The sequence below is a fragment of the Mirounga leonina genome, unplaced genomic scaffold (genome assembly GCF_011800145.1).
Source record: "Mirounga leonina isolate KUSES-001 unplaced genomic scaffold, KU_Mleo_1.0 Mir_92, whole genome shotgun sequence".
Classification (NCBI taxonomy): domain Eukaryota; kingdom Metazoa; phylum Chordata; class Mammalia; order Carnivora; family Phocidae; genus Mirounga; species Mirounga leonina.
In genome coordinates this window covers 7,469,749-7,490,605 of record NW_023270852.1, presented here as the reverse complement: position 1 = coordinate 7,490,605, position 20,857 = coordinate 7,469,749, and the positions used below count along the sequence as shown (strand labels likewise).

General features: G+C 42.9%; 1 protein-coding gene across 4 annotated transcripts in view; it reads right to left on the bottom strand.

Moving 5' to 3' along the window:
* Window positions 1–1,146: 1,146 nt before the first annotated feature.
* Window positions 1,147–20,857, bottom strand: part of SBF2 (SET binding factor 2) — a 466,008-nt gene continuing 446,297 nt past the window's right edge. For all 4 annotated transcript variants that reach the window (XM_034995316.1, XM_034995317.1, XM_034995318.1 and 1 more), the window contains 8 exons: window positions 14,725–14,851; window positions 11,476–11,603; window positions 10,026–10,259; window positions 8,854–8,958; window positions 7,012–7,205; window positions 6,281–6,368; window positions 3,940–4,071; window positions 1,147–2,921 (listed from right to left, as the gene is read on the bottom strand). In XM_034995316.1, coding sequence (XP_034851207.1) covers window positions 2,823–2,921; window positions 3,940–4,071; window positions 6,281–6,368; window positions 7,012–7,205; window positions 8,854–8,958; window positions 10,026–10,259; window positions 11,476–11,603; window positions 14,725–14,851 — 1,107 coding nt within the window. In that variant the 3' untranslated portion in view covers window positions 1,147–2,822. The remainder of the gene's footprint in view (window positions 2,922–3,939; window positions 4,072–6,280; window positions 6,369–7,011; window positions 7,206–8,853; window positions 8,959–10,025; window positions 10,260–11,475; window positions 11,604–14,724; window positions 14,852–20,857) is intronic.

Genomic DNA, 20,857 nt, shown 5'->3' with positions numbered 1-20,857 from the left:
CATAGCTCCAGTTGCTGTTGCTTGTTACCAGCTTGACATTGTTCAGAAATTCTTTATGGGATGATGGGGTTACTTAATAACTCTTAAGAGAACCCCCAATGAAATATCTAGAAATGTCAATTTCTGTTGAGAAGCAAACGTGCCGGGCCATTAACAGTTTAAGCTCTAGCTCTGGAATGGAGGCCACTGGGTGGAGGGCTTTGGGAAGTGAGACTAAAGAACTTGGGCTCAGGGTTTAGGGAGCAGGACCTGCACAATGCGCTCCTTTCAAGATCTGCCTCTTTCAAGAGCCCAGCTGTAGAAAGGCTTTGTCACAGGCGCCACAGGTGAGGGGTGGCGGATAGGCTTCTTATAAGGGGCCAGGCCGTAGTCTTTTTTCCTTGGAATCCAGTGCTCTTCTCCCCCTCACAGCTAAGACCTGAGGAATGAACGGCATCTGGATATTCTTGTGCTGAACCCCCAATCTCAGTGGTTTCCCTTGTGATTGAATTACAGGGACACAGCTATTTGAGGGGCGGGGGCAGAATCCTGGGACCAGTGAAGCCTGAGGGCCCCCGCCTGGATCACCTGAGCCTCTAGACTGAGGGAATCTGAAGGCTCCGGGGGCCGTTCTGCCTGGCTCACAGAGGGCTCCTGGATATCAAAAGACTTAGCGGTTCAGCCCTGAGGTGAGAAGCTGCATTCTACTGGCTCCATGTGGAGATGTAGCTACAGTCCCCAAGGTGAACTCAAGGGTTTAACTAGAAGAAGCGTTGTCCAGAACTGAAATCGCCGAGCCTTCATTTGTGCTAACGATTTCCTGGAACGGAAAAGCCAGCCACCCGACTAGAGTTCAGATTATCCTGCCTAAAGTTCTCACAAATGGCCATATACCCAGAAGACATAAAGGACCCCACCAATTGCACACCGCTCATGAAAGGCACAGGGCGGGAAGAGCGGCTTCAGGTCTCTTACCTAAACTCGGCGGCGGTGTGTCCAGAGCCCCGAAGCTCAGGCCAGCGAGTCCAGTGTGTCTACTGACCTCATAAGCAAGGCCCGCAATGGGCCGTTTCACCCTTGAACTTTTAGTCTCATACATAAATCCTGAATGTTGCCTTCTGAGCACTGTGCACTACATAGTGAGTTTTATTTCACAGCAAATGAGGATGCTTTTTCTTAAGAAATAAATTTAATTCAAGATGGTTAGTGAATGTAAGGCATGTAACACCTTTACGAAAGTTAAAAGAATCCAGTTATAAAAGAAGCACTGTGTACAGTCTCAAATAGCTGAAGGTACAATGGGCTCCATATTTTACAAAGTACAAAAATTATTTCATATACAAAGAAAAAATACAAATAATGTGCAAAAATCATTTTCACAGGTGGCAATTTATAAAATGAAAATGATAGAAAAATCCTTCACTCTTATTATTCCCCAATTTCTTATATATTAACACAGTTCTATTTCCTAGTGTGTAGATAATTTTAAATTTGAAAATCTGATTTATTTGTAATCTACAAAGACAAAGTGATTTTTTATTTTTTAAAAAGGGAATTATTTTCATTACTGAAATCTTACGCACGAATCAGTTAATTTTATATTAAATTATAAGTAGGCTATCTGAAAAACAAGGATATAGAAATCATATATACATATTTTTGAAATATTAGTTTGGTATGTAACATATTAACATTCCACAACAACCACCTAGCTACCTCTGACTCCGGCTGGTGGCAGCACCTATGGGCAGAGAGCTCGCTGCCTCGCTTGCTGTGAACCAACAGCATTCCTCAGATCTTAAGCTGAACAAAGACAACATTATCCAAAGTAAAGAAAATCTACAAACAGTTCTTACTGTGCATGTGCAGAAATGCCGTCTGGGCATCGGATTGTGCCGCCGTGCGGCCGCTGTCTACACAGCCCGTCACAGGTGTGATGCGCTCATGAACAGCCAGCTTCTGTCTTTCCAATATCTTCGCTTCTTTAAGAGTTCAGTGCAAGTGTTTAGTTGTGAGTTAGTGCATTCGGCTTTTTGCATGTTATTTTGTGTAAGAAGCTGTCAGGGAGCAGAAGAATACATAGGAACACAAAGTCCTGGATCCTCAGGGCACCTTTGGCCTAGAAAATTCAGTGTTTTGGAAGCAATATTTTACTGCATTGGCCTGGTCATTGTTGCATCTTTCCCTGGGCCATTTTTTTCCTTCAGGAGAATCCTGTGTGCACCCCCGCCCGCCCGCCCCTTGCCTGCCACTGAGCACTGAGGTTCTTATTGTGATCCCCAGTGGCCCAGCAGGGGTTATGGAAGCACCTTTTGGGAGCACCAGAGAACTGAGCATCTCTAAGGTCAGGCAGTTAAGAGTAGGAGCTATTCTGCTGGGAAACCTGTTCCAGACACAATGTAAGATCATCTTGGAGAGTTTTGATTTTTGCTTGTCAGAAAGCTCTCCAAGGAAATTGTGACCTTGGGAACAAAAAGGATCTAGTTTCATCAAGAAGGAGTCAAGTAAGTGGTAGCCATTTTGCCTAGGGGACAGATGACAGTTGGCTCAGGAAGCATTCTTCTGATCCCTAACCACTAAGACCCTGTTAGAACAACCTAGTGCAAGACACAGGGAGTGCCTGGGGCTCTCGGCCAGCCCTCTGTGACACATTCACTCAGGCTAAGCAGACATAGCAACTGCTCAAAGAGGGCACTGGGTAAGACTGGGCAGGAGAACCTTAGGCCTGGGATGACTCTTTAGAACCAAACAGGAAGCTGTCAACTCCTCAAGGATTCATACACTTTGTTCTATCTGACAGCATGAGTCCTTCCTCCCTCTTCTGCTTGGGTTGACCATGGGCATCAGGCATCAGAGATACAGCTCTGGATCCTGTCCATCCACTGTTGGGCACTCTGTCCATCCTGGGCACAGAAGTTATACACACGTTTGCTGGTCTTGAGCTACAAAACCAAATGAAGAGAAGCACAGATGAAGGGCAGGCCTGTTCTATGGCTTTGGCTAAGTGTGCGAATCAATCCCAGTGAACCTCCCTTCCCATACCGCCCCAGAACCTCTATGTTCTCATTCCCCTCCTGGACCATACTGTCACTGCCTTCACAGTCACACTGTGTTCTTGGTCCCCAGAGTCACTGCAGGTATTATAAGAAGGCCATTGGCAGAAAAAGGAGACATGCTAGGAGAGCCTAACTTTGCACTTTCCTGGGGCCTTCCTTGACTAAGGAAGAGGGTCAGGAATGGCTCTGGCCTCTCCCATGCACTGCACCAATGCAGCAAATGTGCCATGGAAGCTCCCAGTGCTCCTCAGGCAAGCCTGAGTGAGATTCAGCCATACCATGAGGAAGTTGGCTTCCCTGTCCCCTTTCCATCCCCTTCTCTAAAGGCTTCAGTTGGGGCCACCCTGGAAGCCCAGACTCAGGGAAGTGGCCTCATGGCTAGAACAGAGCCCTAGAGTATGACTGTGCTCTTTATGAAGCCCTGCTTGGCTATGGGAACTCGATAAGAATCCTATCATGTGGCCCATAAAATGCCCCAAGGCTCACCTAAGGGCAAATAGTCATCATGTATAACTAAGGACAATGTTTATGGACGGTCAAGCATGAAGACCACTGGATCCAAAGGGAAGTAGCATCTATTCTTGACAGAAGGTAGTGAGTAAAATAACAAACAATACTTAATAGGGAATTCATCTGCCTCCATATGTGGCTGGACACCCACTGAAGAAGTCCTTTGCGCAAAGCAATATGCAGCCTTTCTGAGACATTCGAACAGAGGGAAGGAAGAGGTCAGCTTTGGGCATCGAGTGCTGAGTTCAAGTTCTGTAGCAATTCCCATAGCCAGGGGGTCTGCAACCTACCTGCTGTCACCATCAATTGCTCTGAGGCCCCATAATTCTTGGAGGTGGATGGACTGTAAGGAATCATGTACAGAGCCAGGAAAAGACAAGCAAGATCAACTTACATCAAAGAAAGCCTTGTCACTCGTGTGCTTTGGGGCTCCCATGCTGGGGCCAGCAGGGATGACCATTTCTACTTCAGCCAGATCAATGTGGCCTTTACAGCTTGTGTCCTCACCTGAGTCATAGTATCGCAGCTGGAACCAAAAGGATACAGAGGGCATATAAGAGACACAGAAAGGGAAAATGGCATGGCTTTTCAAAATGTATTTGAATACTTTCCTCTGCATCTTGCTAACCTATGCCTGAAAGAATAAACAAGAAAATAAAAACACCGCTTGCTTCTTGGTGGCTGACAGAAAGGAGGAAAAAGACGTATTTTTTTGAAATTTGAATGAATAAAAAGATTACATATTAAAAAATAAAATTAAATGTCAACTAACAATTGTAAGAAACATAGGTAACATATAAAAAACAGGTTTAGAATATATACAGAATTCCTAGAAATCGGTAAGAAAAAAATAAACAATCTAGTAGAAAAATGATAAAAAAATCTCAACAGGCAAGTCACAGGAGAAATGCAAAAACCTATAAACATCTGAAAAGATGAGCAACCTCGCTGATGAAAGAAAAGTGATGAAATCAGTAATACTTCACTTTTCACTTAGATTAAGAAATATTAAAAATGGCTGATAATATTCAGGTTGAATGAAAGGCACTAGGTATTCCCAAACATTGTTAGTGGGGATATAATTTGTTAGAAACCTTTTGGACTATAATTTGGCAACAGCAACTAAAATTTAAAATGTTTATGCCTGGGGCGTCTGGGTGGCTCAGTTGGTTGAGCGTCTGCCTTCGGCTCAGGTCATGATCCCAGGGTCCTGGGATCGAGCCCCGCATCGGGCTCCCTGCTCAGTGGGGAGCCTGTTTCTCTCCCTCCCTCTGCTGCTCCCCTTGCTTCTGCTCTCTCTCTCAAATAAATAAATAAAAATAAATAAATAAAATGTTTACGCCTATTGATACATCCTTCTCACCTCTACAGAAACACTCCCACGAGCATGCAGAGACACACAGAAAGAGGTTTCCTTCAGCACTGTTTTTATTAGCTAAAAATGGAAAAGATGTATCTGTCTTTTAATGCAGTGTTTGTTAATTAAATGATGGTTGGTTAATTATATCAATCATATGGAATACTATAACTTTTCAAAAATGATAAGGAAGATCTTTATGAACTGGTAGGAAAATATGTTCAAGATATATTATATAAAAATATAAGTTACCAGATAGCATGTTGATATAAAATGATTTTTGAAAAACACAAGAAATAGCTCAACATTTGACTGAGTGGTTACTATGTGCCAGGACTGAATTTCACTCTCTAACTTACACAGGAGGAAAGTGTCTGATGCCTCTGTCACTGCGGTTCTGGCCTCAGACTTTTCTCTGTCTGTGCAGTCAGGCATGGGTAGAAGTAGGTCTAAAATGGATTTAACATAAACTTTTCATGTTAAAGAAATCCAAAAGATTGGTAAGAATGTGAGTATAATTTGGTATAATTGTAAATTACAGAAAAATTATGACATTGTCCTATGTTATATTTAGTGGTTTAACGGAACTTGTCTCTACAGCTTATTCTTTATGATTTCAGAGCCGTTATTTTAAAGTACAATCCCCTCCCCAAAAGGGCTTCCATTGCATATTTGTAAGTAAATTCTCTATGTTCTTCCACAAAGACTCTAACTTTTATGAAATGCCCTGAGCAGAGGGAAATGTGATCCCCATCTAAGATCTTTATCGGGAAATGGTCTTCTAGGTGCAGGTCCTACCAGAACACTGTATAGGGGTACCAGTTTGTATCTTTCTTAACGGACTCCATTTTTTATTTTATATTTTATTTTATATTTTATATAACTTATTTTATTTTATTATTATTTTTAAAGATTTATTTATTTATTTGAGAGAGAATGAGATAGAGAGAGAGAGCATGAGAGGGGGGAGGGTCAGAGGGAGAAGCAGACTCCCCGCTGAGCAAGTAGTCCAACGCAGGACTCGATCCCGGGACTCCAGGATCATGACCCGAGCCGAAGGCAGTCGCTTAACCAACTGAGCCACCCAGGCGCCCCTGACTTATCTTATTTTAAAGTAGGCCCCATGTCCAGCGTGGAGCCCAATGCGGGGCTTGAACTCACAACCCTGTGATCAAGACCTGAGCTGAGATCAAGAGTTGGATATTTAACTGACTAAGCCACCCAAGTGCCCCTCAACAGACTCTATTTTAGAAATGAATGTGTTGAGAATCAAAATGTGTACTCAACCTCCAGGCTGACTGGTCAGTTATGAGGTAGAGTGAGGCTGCAGTCTAGCCTAGAGAGAGGTGATTTCTGTAGGCTTTCATAGTATTATTACCTGATGTTTTGTTACATCCAACACAAACCAACGGGGCTTCCAACCTTTCAGCAGAGCCCCTCTTTTATAAAGCGTTCCCTCGAAGGACCTAGAAGAAACGATGACAGGCCAGTTAATTTTGGTTTTTCATTTAAAAAGTGCTGTGAAGGGGATGTCTGTTGTTTCTGTCAAGCCTCTCTCTCCCTCGGATGGTCCAAAAAAAAGCCAGTCAGAATCGTCTCCAGAATCTTTTTTACTAGACCTTTGGGGGAAAGGCTGCCTCTTTCTGCTGGAATTACCAAACCTGTGAGGTTTGGAGCTCTCAGTAGCCATCTTTTGTGCCATGTTGGGAATGATGCAACCCCTAGAGGAAAATAGAGCCAGCAAATGAACAGAAGCCCGAAGACAACTGTGTGAGAAACTGGCACATCCATGGCCTTCCCAGTCTATGTGAGTAAACTCCTTTTTGCTTAAGCTAGCACGAGCTGAACTTCTGACATCCCAAACTGCTAACACATATCCCTCTAACGATCGAACAGGCATGAGATAATAATAACCAGGACTTAACCACACATCGCTATAACCTCTTGACGTTTAATTTTAGTTGTAATTTTGATTTCTTCTCTTCAAAGAGCCATCTAACACATTTACAACAGAAACAAAGCAGGAATGAAGGCAAATCCATTCAAGGTTACAGAAGGCTGTCCTGGCCAGGCCCCGCTTCGTGCAGGGCGGTGGCTCGGCGCGCCCACCTGTTCTCGTCGTTCTTGGACGCGTACTGGCTGTACAGCGTGGCTGCCCTGCGGTCCACGCCATTGGACGGGCACGCGCGGGCGCTGTGCTCCCGGCCCGCGCCGCTGTCTGCGAGGGGCAGCAGAGACCGCTTCTGACAGGAGGGCACGTTGGGAGACACAATTGCTGGGGAGCCTGAAGGGTGTCTCTGCGGCTGAAAAAGAGCCACACTTGGATTAAAAAAAAACCCCTCCCCCTAAACTGTAAGATGATACATTTGCATTTTACGTTAAAAAAAAAAAGAGCTAGGAAAGCTTTATGAAGATTTTATTGAGCAACTCATGCAATAATTTCATTTCTAAAAATTTACCTCAAGGAGGAAACTGGAGTACTAAATAGAACATACGTACAAAGATGTTATCCTGGAGTTGTTTGTAATAGTAAAAAATCCGAAACAACGTAAATGTCTATCATTAGGGGACTGGTTAAAAAAAAGGTATTTCCATAGAATGGAATTTTATGACAGGCATTAAAACTGCTGTGCTGACTTATATATAGTGACAAAGGAAGGTCACGTATGCCTCATTTTTTTAAAAAAATATTTTATTTATTTATTTGAGAGAGAGAGAGAGAGTGAGACAGAGAAAGCACGAGAGAGGGAGGGTCAGAGGGAGAAGCAGATTCCCCGCTCCCCCAGGACCCCAGGATCATGACCTGAGCTGAAGGCAGACACTTAACTGACTGAGTCACCCAGGCGCCCCACAAAGCTGGTTTTAAAATAGTATATATAGCAAATCCCTTTTTTTTGTGTTTAGAATGATACAAGTTTGACAGCTTGTGGTTTATTTCTAGGCTATAAATTGTAGGTGATTTTTATCCTCTGCTTATTGTGTATTGTCTTATTTAAAATAATAAATATATCTCACTCTCATAATCAGAAAAAAATATCAAGAAACGGTTTTATTTTTCTGAGAAGTAAAGCAGTCAGACATCACCCGCCGGTGGTCTGTCTGACAACAGTTCCCTGAGCTGCCATCTGAAGGCCAGAGCTAGTGCCTGGAGGGTCCCTTCTCGGCAGCCTGGTGGCTTTCTTCTGTCCCCCACTCTCCTTGTCCCTCTGTGACATCTGAAGTCCTCTTCACAACACTCACAGCTGTCCTGACTTCCCTTCTGTTGCATCTGGAGCCAGTCTGATGTGGATCTGATGGTGGCTGCCTCAAGTACGAGGTGTGTGATCTCTGTGCCTGTCTCCTTGCCTGTGAGCAGGGACGCCCCCCCTCACCGTGGGCGGTGGGGGATGCTAAAGGGGGGGGGAGCTCAGCATGGCCTCTTGCACATATTAAGGCCTGATAAAAGTTTAAGTCAAAAACGGAAGAGGGGGTGTGAAAAATAGAAAACAGAGTGTGTGTTTTTAAAATATTGTTATGATAAATGTTTCTTAATTCAGAGACAGAAAAGGGGGTGTGAGCAACAGAAAGTAGCATAGTTTGTCTTTTAAAAATATTTTCTTTTCTCTGGCTGTTTCTCTGAAGGGAAGATGGTCCTGGTGTTCCCTTCCCTACTCGTGTGGTAGAAAATCAGCTGAAACCACAGAGGAGCAGATAGAAAAGAACCCGGGAATTTTCCCTGGATGCGGGGCCCTGAAACACAAGTCTTATGTCACTGTGGTAAAGTGAGACACTCAGGAAGTATTCAGTCATTTGGGACCTTCTGCCCTGGACCTCCAGGGCATGACCCCTCCCCTTTCCATCCCTCCCTCTGGCCATACACCCACCTGGGTTACCTGTGGCAGTGGGCCCCACCTGACCTAGCACCCTCAAAAAAACTCCGAAGTAGCTCCTCACAGGATTTTATCAACTCACACGGTCTGCTCTGGGTTCTTCCTTAAGGTCCGCTGTTACTCTTTCCCACAGTTGCTGCCACTTCTCAGGGGTTTGGTTCAATTTGTGCTCCAATCTTTCAATTTCCTGCAAAGCAATTAAAATGAGTTTTCTGACATTAAGTATTTCATAGAAATCAGAATGTGCCCCAGAGCCAAATCTCCTCTGTATTGGGCCCCATGAACATCATGGCCAGAAGGTAGCTAAAGTCGGTGGCCTCAGAGGTCTCCCAAGCCAGGGACAGTGGTGGGAGCTCTAGCTGGTATGACGTACTATGGCAAAGGTGATTTATTAGGATCTGTAATCAGGCCTTTTTGTACAGAATAGCTTAAATAAAGAGAAAATATGTATCCCAAACACCTTGACCTTTGGCCACCCCACAGGAAATCTGATGGTCACAGCAAAAAGGCTGGTGTCCAAATCCTAATGGCTGAGGTAGAGGTCTGTCTTTGACAGAGGAACTCCCAACTCTGATGATTTAAAACCAGATGTGGGAAAAATGAATCAAGAAATGCCCAAGGAATGGACTTTGCTTCGGAGAGGGAAGCTGGAGAGCAGAGTAGCTGGCCCTGTGACAGCGCCTTCACTGCAGCGTGCATGTCCCCCCTCCTGCCCCCCCCGCCCTCCCCCCCCGGTCAGAAGAATGGATGAAGACTCTTCAGGAACTGTGGGGCCCAGATCAGGGCTCAAACCCTTTCCTGGGGCTGCTGCTCTCATCAGGGTGGGCACTGCTGGGACGGCTTCACTCCAGAATATTCCCTGGAGAAGACGATTGGCAGTACTCCCATCAGGCCATCAACCACCCACACTTCTGACCAGAGGAAGTAAAGCACCCACAAAAGCCATAACCCAGGCCTGACTCAGGCTGCTGGGCAGCTAAAACAGCTGGGAAGCTGCAAATTGCTCCATTTGCTTGACTGCTTCCTCATAATGCCGGAAAACTTACTTTTTTGGACTCTTTTCCAGTGGTTGGGCCTGGTCCCCTGCTGCTGCTGGGGAGCAAATTTGGTTTCCTCACCCTCCTGTGGTGCCACATATAACACTGGCCCAGAGTGAGGAGAGCCACGTCTAGGAGTTTGCGAGCCAGTCCTAATTTAGCCTGGTTCCCGAGGCCTCGGGTGCTCTACGTGCATGTCTCCATAGGCCTGACTTACGCTGAAAAGCCTGGTGAGTGCATCGGGCTGAGCACAGCTGACGTCATCGTAGCATGGCCACACCGTTCTCCTTTGGCTCTGGAGCCCAGCTCCTCCGGCCACTTCAGAGTCCTCGGAGGGGAACTGCTTGGGGGTCAGCATCATCCAGTCATATGAAGGCCCTGTGGAAAGGGTCTCCTCTATGTAATAATCCCACTTCTTGAGGCTGGAGACATTTACATTGGGCTTCAGGGCCTGTTCAAAGAGAATTCTGAAATATAGTTTCATCTTGACCTCAAAGCACCCCAAGTTTATAGGCAAGCCGGCCCCTAACATTTGCAGGGTCCAGGGCAAGAGCATGAATGGATGTTCTAATACCATATGTCTAAATATTTAAATGTTATACATCAAGATAAACTATTAAATAAAATATGTCTCTCCTCCTACCTTGATAAACAGAACTTCCTAATGACCTGGAAGGCCAAGCTCAAAATGAGATATCATGGACTCCTTGGAATTCTACACCAGAAAGTGGTGGCACTGGGGAAGCTAGTCCCAGCTCTCGGTCCTCGGCCTAAGTCCCTGCTCCTCTCACTTTGGCTCTGTCCTATATTCTGAGGGTCTTTTATGAATGTGTATATATACCCCAGCCCACAAAGCTAAACTCTGTCTACTCCCTGCCAAACAGTTATTCCTTAGGCGTCCTTGGGGCTGAGGGGCACATGCACTGGCTTGGGAGACAGACTGGAAGTAGTCTCGTGAGTAACTTGGATTTGGGTTAAGAAATTTTGGGGTACCAGAGCATGGTTTAGATAAAGAAGGGGTATCTAAGCACAAACACTTGGTTTCTTGGGCTCTGCACCTTCTGAGGAGGGGTTGCTGGAGAAAGGCCAGAGTGGGGTCCTAATGTATGGAGCCAAGGATAGGGCCTTTTTGCCCCTGAGGAAGGTGGTACTGCTCATCACACCAGTCTGTCCCATCCCAGAGCTTACTTCATATAGATGTGCATCACAGAGCATGGTTGCCCCTGAAATGTCATGCTTCTTGGGCTGCGCTCCAAACATCCCTGCTTCCCAAAGGGTTCTTCCATGGCTTTGGTATAAATGGACTTAAAGAAATCTGTCCCAAAGTATTTTAGATTTTTTTTTCAGCTTAGATAACCAGTTGAGGTTTCAAGTTTTGTTTGGTCTTCCATCCCGTGGAAAGTTGCCTCGCTTTGACTTTAAGTTACCCCTTCTAGATTTGAGGGTCCAGCTCCTAATTTTTGTGGTCAAGAATATGATGAACAGTCTCCATTCCATCATAACCCAAACCCATGGTGTATCAAACTTTTAAATAGCCTCTGGTATTTTAAATAGCTTCCTAGTCCAATGTTTATAAAAAGCTTGAACGGCTTATATATACTTAAAAGTAAGGAAAACTTTAACACTAAATATTCAGAAAATGAAACATAAATACTTTCTTACTGTACCTCTATTTCCACTGGTGAATATAAATAATTAAAGAAAATGGGACTCCTCTTGTGCATTCTATCAATACACTCCCAAATACAAATTCCTTTTTTGGCATGCTTGTCTCCTTTATCCTCAAACAAAGTTCCTGTAAGTCCAAAAAAAAAAAAAAAAAAAAATCAATAAAACAAAAGTCAAATAAATCAACAGTCTGTCTAAAACTATGATGCGGGTGCCTGGGTGACTCAGTTGGTTAAGCGACTGCCTTTGGCTCAGGTCATGATCCTGGAGTCCAGGGATCAAGTCCCACATCGGGCTCCCTGCTCAGCAGGGAGTTTGCTTCTCCCTCTGACCCTCTTCCCTCTTGTGCTCTCTATCTCTCATTCTCTCTCTCTCAAATAAATAAAATCTTTAAAAATAAATAAATAAAACTATGATGCATGTAGCAGATGAAAAGTAAAATCTATTTTACAGCTCTCAAAACAGCAATGTACGTGCAGAAACCTTAGAGGTAACTGCAAAGCTAAGGAGAGGAATGAACTTCTCAGCTATAGGGAAACAAAGCCCAAATGGAAGGAAAACATCTGATAAGGTTTTCCCAAGTATTTAGCAGTTCATCATGACCTTCTTCTAATCCACATCCTACATCTAGATCTAGATTCATAGAGCTCCACGCCAGGAGTCATTCTACACATTTTTCAGGAGAAAAGGGAAGGACTTCGAGTTGATGTGATGAAGCCTAGTTAAAAACATAATTTTAGGTTTCTTTTTCCAGTCTTCGGCTGTTCATTATGAAGCCGTTTAAAGTTTCTTCTCATTCAGTAGTTTATATATACTGCAAATCATGGTCATGGAGACTTTGGAGGATAGAAGGGTGTGGTCTGTATCTTTGGGTGACTTGACCAAAGCCAAATGTAGAGGGGGGTGCTTCAGGCCTTTTCTGATCCTATCCTTATACCTATCAAACCGTCAATTTGCCACTCACATGGGCTCACTTTTTTTTTTTTAAAGATTTTATTTATTTATTTGAGACAGAGAGAATGAGAGACAGAGAGCATGAGAGGGAGGAGGGTCAGAGGGAGAAGCAGACTCCCCGCCGAGCAGGGAGCCCGATGTGGGACTCGATCCCGGGACTCCAGGATCATGACCTGAGCCGAAGGCAGTCGCTTAACCAACTGAGCCACCCAGGCGCCCTCACTTTGGTTTTAATAGAGAAGATGTGTAAGGGTGAGGAAGGAGAGTATTTCTTCAAAGGGCCAGGAAGGGTGCCTCTCTTAGCAGTGCTGTCTTGCTTTGAATGAAATGACTCAGTCAAAAGTCAACAAGCATTTTACCAGTTGATCAGAAAAGAATGTTTCAAGCCCAAGGCTGCACAAAATCTTACAAAGAGGCCCCAAGTCTAAGTACTGTTTCTTGTCTACCTTTTAACTGCAGAGTCCAGTGTGGTAGTTCTCAACCCTGGCCACAGATCAGAAAAATCAAGGGCTTTAAAAAATCCCAATGCTTAGGTCTTGCCTAAGACCAATTAAATCAGAATCTCTGAGGATGGGTCCCAGATACTAGTTATTTTAAAAGTTCTCCAAGTGGGGGGCACCTGGGTGGCTCAGTGGTTGGGCATCTGCCTTTGGCTCAGGTCATGATCCCAGGGTCCTGGGTTTGAGCCCCACATCGGGCTCCCTGCTCAGTGGGAAGCCTGTTTCTCCCTCTCCCACTCCCCCTGCTTGTGTTCCCTCTCTCGCTGTGTCTCTCTGTCAAATAAATAAAATCTTAAAAAAAAGATTTAAAAGTTCTCCAAGTGACTCCAATGTCCAATGTAATCAGTTCTCCTTAATGTCTTCCCAACACACAGTGCTTAAGAAATTAAAGTTTCTGATTATGACATGTGGAATGACAATTCTATGAGTCAACAAAGGTCTGGAATATAAATAAGAACCAGTGCTGTCTCCTTTACCAAAAGTATGAAATATCATACTAGACCATTTAATAGCAAACACTGGAAAGCAACATTTTTTGATTTCATATTTTAAACTGAGAACATCAGTAAATATTTTCAGCCACTAGAAGAGTTCTCTTTATGAATATCCAGGTACATATATTGAAAATAGATGATTTTTTTTCTTTACCATCTTCTTAACAAGATCTTGTGTATCATTCCTTCCCTTCTTTTTTTTTTTTTTAAGATTTTATTTATTTATTTGAGAGAGAGAGAATGAGAGACAGAGAGCATGAGAGGGAGGAAGGTCAGAGGGAGAAGCAAACTCCCTGCCGAGCAGGGAGCCCGATGCGGGACTCGATCACGGGACTCCAGGATCATGACCTGAGCCGAAGGCAGTCACTTAACCAACTGAGCCACCCAGGCGCCCTCATTCCTTCCCTTCTTAAAAAAAACAACAAAAGTAAGAATGTAAAATCCCTGTGGGGAATGTTTTCACAGGGGCTTTCAAAATCTACTCTTTAAAAAAAAAAAAAAAATTAATAAATAAAATTCAATGAGTGATTATTATAAGCTAGAAACTGCTAAGAAATTTATAAATATTTCCTCACGTGATCATCATGGCCAAAGGGGTGGGTGCTAATAATGTCCTCATTTTAGAGATGAGGACGCTGAGGAAACTCAGAGAGGCACTGAACTTGTCCAAAGTGCTCAGCTGGTACTAGGAATGCTGGAATTGAACCCTGGTCTATTTGCTCTGGAGCCCATGGCCTTTCCTGCTATTCAAACTGCCTCCAAGGTCCAGCACTTTTCCTACCAGAGTGAGTGTACCAGGGCGGTAAAAACTAAGTCAAACGTTTCTCTTCAGTGATACCACTTTGGGATGTTAAAATAGTAAGCAAATTTCACCTTTCTACAGTGCTACTGGGACAACCACCTGTAGTCCCTAAGAGCACAGCACATAATCGGAGAAGGTGGGCACTCATTCATATCTATTTTACTTTTATTTATTTATTTTTAAAGACTTTATTTATTTGACAGAGAGAGAGACAGCCAGAGACGGAACACAAGCAGGGGGAATGGGAGAGGAAGAAGCAGGCTTCCTGCAAAGCAGGGAGCCCGATGTGGGGCTCCATCCTAGGACCCTGAGACCATGACCTGAGCCAAAGGCAGACACTTAACGACTGAGCCACCTAGGCGCCCCATCTATTCTACTTTTATAGTTCAGGGTAATACCCTAAAATGGCCTTGCCATACTTGGGGGTAGATTAGAGTTTTTAATTAAAAACACACAAAACTAACAAAAAAGATGGAACAAGGGAGTGCAAACACATACCATGCTCTAATCTTTCATAGTCTGAATCCAGGAGAAATGTTTTAAAGCGATTAGACACATAGTGGAAAGCCAAAAACTTTAAGTAATAGAGATTGAATTCAAATTCCGTTGGATATTGGTTGTGAACCTGAAACACACAAGACAGAAGAGTAAGAATCAAACTTAACAGAAACTGGATGCCATGCCACTGACTGGTGACCTGAAATTGACCATGCGGTCAATCAACTGAACCCCTACCATGAGTGGAGTTGGAAGGGAACCAGCCTTTTTGAGCGCCTACTACATGTCAGACACCATGCTAGGAGTTTTTATAAACATAATTTCATTTAATCTCCATAACAACATTGCAAGATAGGCATCATTCTTTTCTGGCTTTACTGAGATATGACTGACATATAACATGGTCAATTTAAGGTATACAACATGATGATTTGATACACATTATCTATTATGAAATGATTACCACCATAGGATTAGTTAACACTTCTACCACCTCACATAATTAGTTTCTTTCTTAGTGAGAACATTTAAGATCCAGTATCTTAGCAACTTTCAAGCATATAATACAGTATTTTTAACTACAGTCATCATGCTGTACATTGGGTTCCCAGAACTTAATCCTCTTATAACTGGAAGTTTGTATCCCTTGACCAGTATCTCCACATTTCCTCCAACCCCCAGCCTCTGGCAACCACCATTCTACTGTCTTTATGAGTTTGGCTTTTTTAGATTCCACATATAAATGAGATCATACTGAATTTATTCTTCTCTGAATTATTTCACTTAGCATAATGCCCTCAAGGTCCAGCCACGTTGTTGCAAATGGCAAGATTTCCTTTTTTTTTTTTTCCTCATGGCTGCATAATATTCCATTGTTACATATATAACATTTTCTTTGTCCATTCATCTGTAAGTGGACACTTAGGTTGTTTCCATATGTTAGCTACTGTGAATAATGCTGCAGTGAATACAGGAGAACAGCTATGTCTTTGAGATACCAAATTTGCTCCCTTGGATAAATACCCAGAAGTGGGATTGCTGGATTATAAGGTCATTCTGTTTTTAGTTTTTTGAGGAACTACTTTTCTACAGTGGCTACACCAATCTACATTCCACCAACTATGCACAAGGGCTCCCTTTTCTCTATATCTTGCCAACACTTGTTACCTCTTGTCTTCATGATACTAGCCATCCTTATAGGCGTGTGGTGGTATCTCACCGTGGTTTTGATTATGCGTTTCCCTGGTATTAGTGATGTTGAGCACCTTCTCATAATACTTATTGGCTTCTGTATGTCTTCTTTGGAAAAATCCCTATTCAGATTCTCTGAAGATAAGCATTATTATTCCCACGCCCCCCTCCTTTAGAAATGAAGAAGCTGAGGATGAGTAAGATTAAGTAATTTCCCAAGGTCATTTGACAGTAGCCACTGAAACCAAATTTGAACCCAAGGTCTATGCCTCATTCAGCGCTTTATACTGTGCTAGGGACTTGACAGACATAAGTCATAACTTGCTTTTCAGGCACTTGTGGTGTAATGGTGTGTAATAAAACAAGAAAAATTGTACAGAGAAGTTTGTCAGTGAAAGGAATGAGAAGAGGAGGTGGTGGTTTAGAGGACAGCAAGAGATCTTTTCAGGGGGTGCCTGGGTGGCTCAGTCATTAAGCGTCTGCCTTTGGCTCAGGTCATGATCCCAGGGTCCTGGGATCGAGCCCCATATCGGGCTCCCTGCTCCGCAGGAAGTCAGCTTCTCCCTCTCCCCCTGCTTGTGCTCTCTCTCTTGCTGCGTCTCTCTGTCAAATAAATAAATAAAATCTTAAAAAAAAAAAAGATCTTTTTGGGACAAAAGAAATATATGGCTGTCTGAAGACAATGCAGGAGAAGCCAGTAGAGAGAGAACAAATTGTGGCAAAAGAGCTGATAACTAAGAGAGCAAGGCCCCGGGGAAAGCAAGAATGAATGAGGCTAAGGGCTCAGATACAGGGAACAGCTTTGGAAATGAGGGATAGAAGAGTAGATTAGAAGAAAGAGATGTTCAAGTGCCAAGGGAAGGGGGAAGGGCTTATGCCTTTTAACTTAGTTCCTCATCATTAAATCAGGCAGTGAGGTCACTGGATGTAGGAATAAGGCTGAAGGCATGATGTGGGAGAGGGAGAAGGCAGAGCTTGGAACGGTACTGAGCTATAGCGTACTTTAGACAAGCTGTATGCAGACTCTACGGAGCCATCTTATGTTGGCAGAAGGTAGGCTGATGACCTTGTGACTCCAGTCCACCTAGCAATCTCACCTCTATATTGCTCAACCTCTCATGACCATTAGAGAATTTTGTTCGGTTGAGATAAGTTCCAATCAAAATTATATTTGCTTAAAAGCTGTTTCAAATGAACATGTTAGGCAGGCTGTCTAGAAGCCAGCTTTTCCCTCCATGTTTAATTTGGCAATGTAGGCCCACATGTGGTCAGCCAAAGTGAGCAGGCATGTGTGTAATATGTTGATGTTACAGCCTAATAGATCAGTGAGAATTTCAAGTCATGATCTGGGTATCATTGATTTATCAAAGTTTATCATCTAGTTAGAAACCTAGTTTTCTGTGATTAAAGATTTTTTCCCCCTATAACATTTTCTTATTGGCTTTTTAAATGAACTAAAATTTTAGCTCAGAAGTAATATAAAATAAAGTGGATTTTAGGAAAATATATTAAAAGAGAGTGTGACTCTCATTCAATAGGCTTGTATATTGCAGAGCTGCTTCCCTGCTCTCAGCCACTTCCTGTTGCATCGGATCTCCAGAAGACTGGAGAGCTTTCCATGGGACAACTGTGACATGGCCCTGAATAGCCAGGTAGTGTGCCCTATTCCAGTGTTTCAGAACCGCAGGCTCCCTAGTCCGAGCTCCTGGTTCGGAATCAATGGCGACACCCAACAGCCAGTGTCACATGAGAGAGAGGGGGTGACTCAGATTGTGGGTGGTAGGACAGAAGGAGACAGGCCCAGGATGGAACTTGGTTCCCTTCCATCTGAGAGTCTCAGGAAGGAGGAATCTGCAATGTGCTCAAGGAGACTGAGCTCCAAGAACAACTTTGCCCCAACAGACGTTGGAATAAACCTTGTTAGTCACAGGGAAGAAGAAGAGTTCAGGGCTATTTCTACAGACCCAGTCCATAACAGGTTCTAAAAAAATTTTTTTAAACTTTTATTTTTTAATTTTTATTTTTTTTAAAGATTTTATTTATTTATTTGACAGAGAGAGACATAGCGAGAGCAGGAACACAAGCAGGGGGAGTGGGAGAGGGAGAAGCAGGCTCTCCGTGGAGCAGGGAGCCCGATGCGGGGCTCGATCCCAGGACCCTGGGATCATGACCTGAGCCGAAGGCAGACGCTTAACGACTGAGCCACCCAGGCGCCCCTTAAAAACTTTTATTAAACAAAGCTCCAAATAACAAAACCATTCTCTCAATGACTATTCTCCCTAGAAACCACTGCGTCATACATATCTGTATCTTTCCTTGATTATTCTGATACTTAATATGCTTAAGTATATAATTTTGAAGACCCACTTATGAGGTAAAGTAGAATGGAAATAATGAATACGACCTTAAGTTGAACTTACAGGCATTTCAGGGAGATCATATGCTAGGACTAGAAGCAAAACTCCTCTACAAGTGGAAAAATACTTTCATAGCCCTCTGTACTGAGTGACTGGCCTCACCACAAATCCCGGACCCTACAATTATGTTAGCAAGGTTAGACACTTCTCAAGGCCCCTGGCACTCACCCTGCTTGAACTGGAATTGGTGCTTAGATAGCATCACGGTGTCAGTGCTCAGGGGCACTGTTCGTGTGTCTGAGTGTCTGAGTACCACAAGGGCACCTGCTGGAGCTAACTGTTTGAGGCCAAAAGACAATCTGCTCCCAAACTGGGGTTAATTATTAGGTCTATTGGAAATAGAAAAGAAGATACAGAGCAATTTTTTTTTTTTAATTCTTTAGCCACAGTTTAAGAAACAAGCATGTGAGGATTTCTTCCATGGGGGGGAAAATCAGATTGACTTGAATGCTGGGTTGATTAATACGTAGATAGCCACATTTGGAATCTGACATTAAGAAACATGGGAAAAATGTCTATTTAGATCCTCTGCCCATTAAAAAAAATTTTTTTTTAATCACTGAGTTGTAGGAGCTCTCTATCTATTGTGGATATGAACCCCTTATCAGATAGAAGATTCCCAAATATCATCTCCCATTCAGTAGATTGCCCTCTCATTTTGATGTTTCCTTCATTGTGCAGAAGAAGCTTTTTGGTTTGATGTAGTCCCATTTATTTATTTTTGCTTTTGCTTCCCTTGCCTTTGGAATCTTCTAGGAATTTTATAGTTTTAGGTCTTAAATTCAAGTCTTTAATCCATTTTGAGTTAATTTTTGTATATGGTGTAAGATAGTGGTCTAGTTTCATTCTTTTTCATGTAGTTGTCCAGTTTTTCCATTTGCTGAAGACTGTCCTTTCTCCATTTTATGTTCTTGGCTCCTTTGTTGTAAATTAATTGTCCATATATGTGTGGGTTTATTTCTGGGCTCTCGATTCTGTTTTCTGAAATGTCTTTTTACCATAATGAGAAACAAAGACCTGATTGTATTTGCATGACAAAATATGGTGCTTGATTTCCAGTAAAAAAGAAAAATTAAACTTTCTCCACTTAGTCCTATCTCCCCAGGGACTCAGTTTGTCTAGTTCACTGGCTTTTTTTCCTCCTTGTCAATGAGACACCTAGGTTCTTCTGCTGTAAAATACCACAGTGGTCTCCAAAAAGCACAATCCACATGCTTCCTTCCCCTTCTGTTAAGTATTGCTTTATCCTACTATTTTTATTTTTTTAATTTTTAATTTTGTAAAGATTTTGTTTTTGTGCACGCAAAAGAGAGAGAGAGAGAGAACGAGTGAGCACGCACAGGAGCAGGAATGGTGGGAGTTGTGGGGGAGGGGCAGGGAGAGAGGGAGAGGGAGAAGCAGATTCCCCGATGAGCAGGGAGCCCGACATTGGGCTCAATCCCTGGACCCTGAGATCATGACCTGAGCCAAAGGCAGATGCTTAACTGACAGCCACCCAGGGGCCCCCAAAATTCTTGAATTATTCTGGATACAAGCCCTTTAAGCAGATACATGATTTGTCTTTTCATTTTATTAACAGGGATTTTTAGAGAACAAAAGTTTTAAATTTTAACAAGGTCTAATTTATGAATATGTTCTTTTAATAAATCATGCTTTTGGAGTTGAATGTAAGATACCCTTGCCTAACCCAAGGTCACAAAAATTTCTTCCTATGTTTTGTTCCAGAAGTTGTATAATGTTAGGTCTTACATTTAGGTCTATGATCCCTTTTGAATTAACTTTTACATTGGTGCAAAGTTTCTTGTTTGTTTTTGCATCTGGAAATCCAATTGTCTCGCACTATTTGTTGAAGACTATCCCTTCTCTACCAATTGCTTTTGCACCTTCATTGAATATCAGTTTTCCACATATCACATATAGTGTGGGACTATTTCTGGACTTTATTCTGTTCCACTGACCTATCTTTATACCAATTATCACACAATCTTGATTACTGTAGCTTTATAATAAAATCAGATAGTGCTAGTCTTCCAATTTTGTTCTTTTTCAAAGTTGTTTTGGCTATTCTAGATTCTTTGCATTTCCATATGGATTTTAGAATGAGCTTGCCGGGGCGCCTGGGTGGCTCAGTTGATTAAGCGACTGCCTTCGGCTCAGGTCATGATCCTGGAGTCCCGGGATCGAGTCCCGCATCGGGCTCCCTGCTCAGCAGGGAGTCTGCTTCTCCCTCTGACCCTCACCCTTCTCCTTCTCTCTCTCTCTGTCATTCTCTCTCTCCAAAAATTAAAAAAAAAGAAAAAAAAAAAGAATGAGCTTGCCAATTTCTACAAAACAGCCTCCTGGGAGTTTGATTGTGATCTGGGGAGACTGACATTTCAACAATACTGAATCCTCTGACCCATAAACAAGAGGTATTTCTTGATTTATTTAGGCCTTTAATTTCTCTCAGTAATGTTTTGTAGTTTTCAGTGTCTAGGCTTTTAACATATTGTTAGATTTCTTTCATGTTTTTTTGATACTATTGT